Source organism: Cyprinodon variegatus, unplaced genomic scaffold (genome assembly GCF_000732505.1).
Source record: "Cyprinodon variegatus isolate N-32 unplaced genomic scaffold, C_variegatus-1.0 Scaffold158, whole genome shotgun sequence".
In the NCBI taxonomy this organism is placed as follows: domain Eukaryota; kingdom Metazoa; phylum Chordata; class Actinopteri; order Cyprinodontiformes; family Cyprinodontidae; genus Cyprinodon; species Cyprinodon variegatus.
The window spans coordinates 1277727-1281509 of record NW_015150611.1 but is presented as its reverse complement, the minus strand read 5'-3'; the positions used below and the strand labels follow the sequence as shown (position 1 = coordinate 1281509).

The window sequence follows — 3783 nt, the reverse complement described above, 5'->3', positions numbered from 1 at the left end:
CTGTTTCATCCAGTGGCCAACGAAGCTGGGGCAATCCAACATTGTTTCCTTAAAAGGGCTGTGTGTCAATCAGCAGATGAGACAATAAAGATGACTGGTAAAATCATCTATCAAATAACAAATTGCATATTTTAGGATCATTTACAATGAAATCTGTTTTCTTACACTGCCTCTTTCACTGCAACAAATGTTAATCTAAATCAATAATTTTTTCTTAAAATAAGTGTATTTTTTCTTGAATCGAAGTGGTGAGACACTTTGCCAATGACACAAGACAATTACATCTAAAATAAGATTTTAAATTATATTTTTATTATTATTATATTTTAAGTGCATGTTATCTAGTTATCTTTTTTTTTTTAAGAATAAAAATATTCATTCCTTTGTCAAATCATCTTATTTACCTGCTGAAATTAAGAGTAAATACACTTAATTTAATAATTTTTATTTCTTATTTATACATCGTTTTTGGAGTGCAGGAGTTTTTTTTTTGTTTTTTTTTTTAGATTTCATTGCAAAAATTAAGCATCAGTATTGAGATGGGGCAAAGTAAAGAGAGCACATGAAGTGGAAGAATGTAGATGAGTTTAAGGTCTTCATTCACTGATATGTAAATTAATATTCAAGTTAATGAAAGAAAAAAATGTTTAACCCTGAAATCCTGAATATTTTTATCCATAGCAGCTTGATTTATATATATAGTCCTTAGCAAAAGCATCCATACCCCTTGAACCTGTTCAAATTTTGTCAAAGTAAAACCACACCCCTTAATGGGGTTTAAGGTGTTTTTTTCTTTTTTCGTTTCTTGTAATTAATCTCGTGACAAGAAAATGGAAATGGATGAAAATTGTGAAACCAGCCAGAGCGAACATTTTGTACGGCTTGTTTTTGCTGCTGCTACAGCTGCAAGTGTTCAGCGGTGCGTCTTTATCAGCTTTACACATCTAGAAACATACAGTTCTGCTCATTTGTCTTTGCGGACAAAACCTTCAGCTCTTTCAATCATCTGCGTGCAGGAAAGTTTAGGTGATGCCTACGTCAATGTGCTTTGATCTTAGCTGGGACTAAATTGTAGTTAGGATGACAGCAGCTAATTTAATGGTTTTAAGTGGAGGCAATCGGCAGTCACTGGATTTTATTGAGGCAAAGTATTGAAGCCTAATCAAAATACACAGGTTTTTACAAAAAGTGCAAAAGTTAAGGGGGTATGACTACTTTTACAAGGCACTGTAAAACTGCTCTGACTTTGGATCCGCCATAAAACAGATAAGGTAAAAAAAAAAAAAAAAAGTAACATTGATACACTTTCTAACAAGTTTGACAAATTAGGGGCAAAATTACACATACTATATATGCACAAAAAATGCAAATAATTTCAGGAACTTTTGAATCTTTGGGAGCCACAGGCCCAGTTAGTGACATCATCACTGCAAACCAAGTGGAGGGATTTGGAAGGGTTTAATTTTTCAGTTTTCTAAAACTATTTACACAAGAAGAATTCCAGGTAAGTCTTTTTCATTTTCTTATTTCTATCTGCAGGAGGCCAGCAGTGGCACATTTTTTTCCTCTATTTTTATATTGGCTCTCCATGATTTATGGCCTCATTTGTTTGAAGTTTTGCAGCTTTAGCGCAGAGCACTAACCCCCCCCAGGCATTGTTCACACAACACCAGGTGGATTAAAACACCCATAAATTAAAGCTGAGTTTTATTATTCATAGAAACCATGCGCTAAAGCTTTGAAGCTTTATCAAACAGATGTCATTAATTAGGAAAATAGAAACAACTCTTAATAACTGACCTGCTTTCAAAGAAGCTGGCAGGCAGATTTATGTCTCCTGGTTTAACTCATAGCACAAAATCATGTGTCCGTCTTAACTCTACAAAGCAGAAAAAGAAAACAAGGCACTTTGCTCTCACATTGATCCCTGTTTTTTTTTTTTCCATTGTCTATAGGGTGTGTAGAGACATTCCCGTACATGAATTAACTATATAATCTGCTCTGAGCCGCTGCTATAGAGAAGTGATGCATATCATCTCGTCCGCTAGGTCCTCCTCACATTTCACAGCCACGTACGGCTCCTCGTCGCTGTAGTCCCTGGGGTGCATATCAGCACGTGAGTCTGAGCTGGCGTTTCCAGTCCCTGCTGTGCTGCCGTTCCCCATGCTTCCATTCAGAAGGTTGCTGGCGGCGCTCTCCATCTCGTCGATGGTCATTTCACAGGCGTCGGCGATCTCGTGTTTGGCAGCCGTCACAAACTTGGGGTCCCTGGCGTATTTCCCGAGGCCCTCAGAGATCAGCACCTTAAAGGCATGGATTAAAAAGTAAAAGTAGAAATGATAAAAGACATTAATCAGAACCAGAAAGTTAGAACAAATAAAATAGCTGCAAGTGGCATCAATAAGGACAATAGTTCAAAGAAAAGAAACCCCACCTCAGGAACCTAAAAGTAACTGCAGCTGTTTGGGGTATTTTTTGAAAGAAATAATTATTGAGTGACGATAAAGGGATGATAGTATATTTTAGCATGTAACTGTGAGTCTGTAGCCTTAGTGGTTCAAACTGAGATGGGAGACTTTTCATCTTTCTACAATGTAGTAAATACATAAAGTAATAAAACAGTGTTACAGAAACCTTCATACAATTTTCACTGTTTTACAGTTTATCTTGTTACAAACTTTAAATGCAATTAATTGTATTGCTTGTTTTATGTAACAGACAAAGTAATGCACAAATGTGAAGTTGAAGCAAGTTTATCTTTTTTTTTTCAACAAATACAAACCTAATGTTTGGTGTGCTACTTTTTCTAGCCCACAGAACATTTTACCGTAATTCTGTAATTATTGCAATTTGGAAATTTTGGTTTTTTTCCACCCAGTATTAGCATCTAGAGAAAATAAATCCAGATCAGACAGGTTAAGCCAAATTGAACAGTGTAAATTGAATAAATGGATTTGATGCAGACAGTTTTAGAGCATTAAGTTTTTTTTTTTTTTCAAACATTTTTTTATTAGTTTTATGTTTTCACAAATAAAAACAATAGATCATACAATGTACTGCTTATAGTCTTACATCGGTATGCAAAGAAAAAACAAAAAAAAAACAACAAAAAAAAAAAAACAAAGGGGGGAAGCCAGCGCCCAGTGTTACATTTATGTAATATCATGTATCCAATAGACATGTTTAAGGCCTGATAACTGAAACATACCTAGCGGTGGTGGTAAGAGAAAGGAAAAGAAAAATGCCTAGTGATATGAAGGGAGGGTGTCCTTTAGTTAAGACCTGGTGAAACCTTCCACTTCATAGAATTCTGACCTCTCATCAGCAGTTGTGTCAACTCTTTAGGTAGATAGCTAAGCACAGGAGACCACATATCAAGAAAATGTTTTTCATTACCCTTAAGACGTGCACAGATCCTTTCATGAGGGAGGACCCTAAATATTTCCCTGTACCACTGTGTGACAGTTGGTGGCGTATTCTTAATCCAATTAATTAAAATGCATCTTCTGCCCAGCAGCAATAATTTGTCACAGAGCTTGAAGTGTGATTGTGTCAGAGTGACTGATTTTGAGGGGAGGCCAAGAAGAAACGGACCTGGGTCACATCTGATCTTTACATGAAACACGTCACTCAGCTCTTTAGAGATTGCACCCCAGAATCTTTTAATCAGTTTACACTGCCAGAAATAATGATAGTATGTTCCAACCTCTCTTCCACATTTGGTACATAGGGGAGAAAGCTGCCGATCCATCTTATTCAGTATAAAGGGTGTTATATGTAAGC

At 36.1% G+C, this 3783-nt stretch overlaps 1 protein-coding gene across 2 annotated transcripts in view; it reads right to left on the bottom strand.

Moving 5' to 3' along the window:
• Positions 1 to 481: 481 nt before the first annotated feature.
• The window catches only part of cacna1d (calcium channel, voltage-dependent, L type, alpha 1D subunit), a 102856-nt gene continuing 99554 nt past the window's right edge, over positions 482 to 3783 (bottom strand). For both annotated transcript variants that reach the window (XM_015377771.1, XM_015377772.1), the window contains one exon: positions 482 to 2303. In XM_015377771.1, the coding sequence (XP_015233257.1) occupies positions 2013 to 2303 (291 nt within the window). In that variant the 3' untranslated portion in view covers positions 482 to 2012. The remainder of the gene's footprint in view (positions 2304 to 3783) is intronic.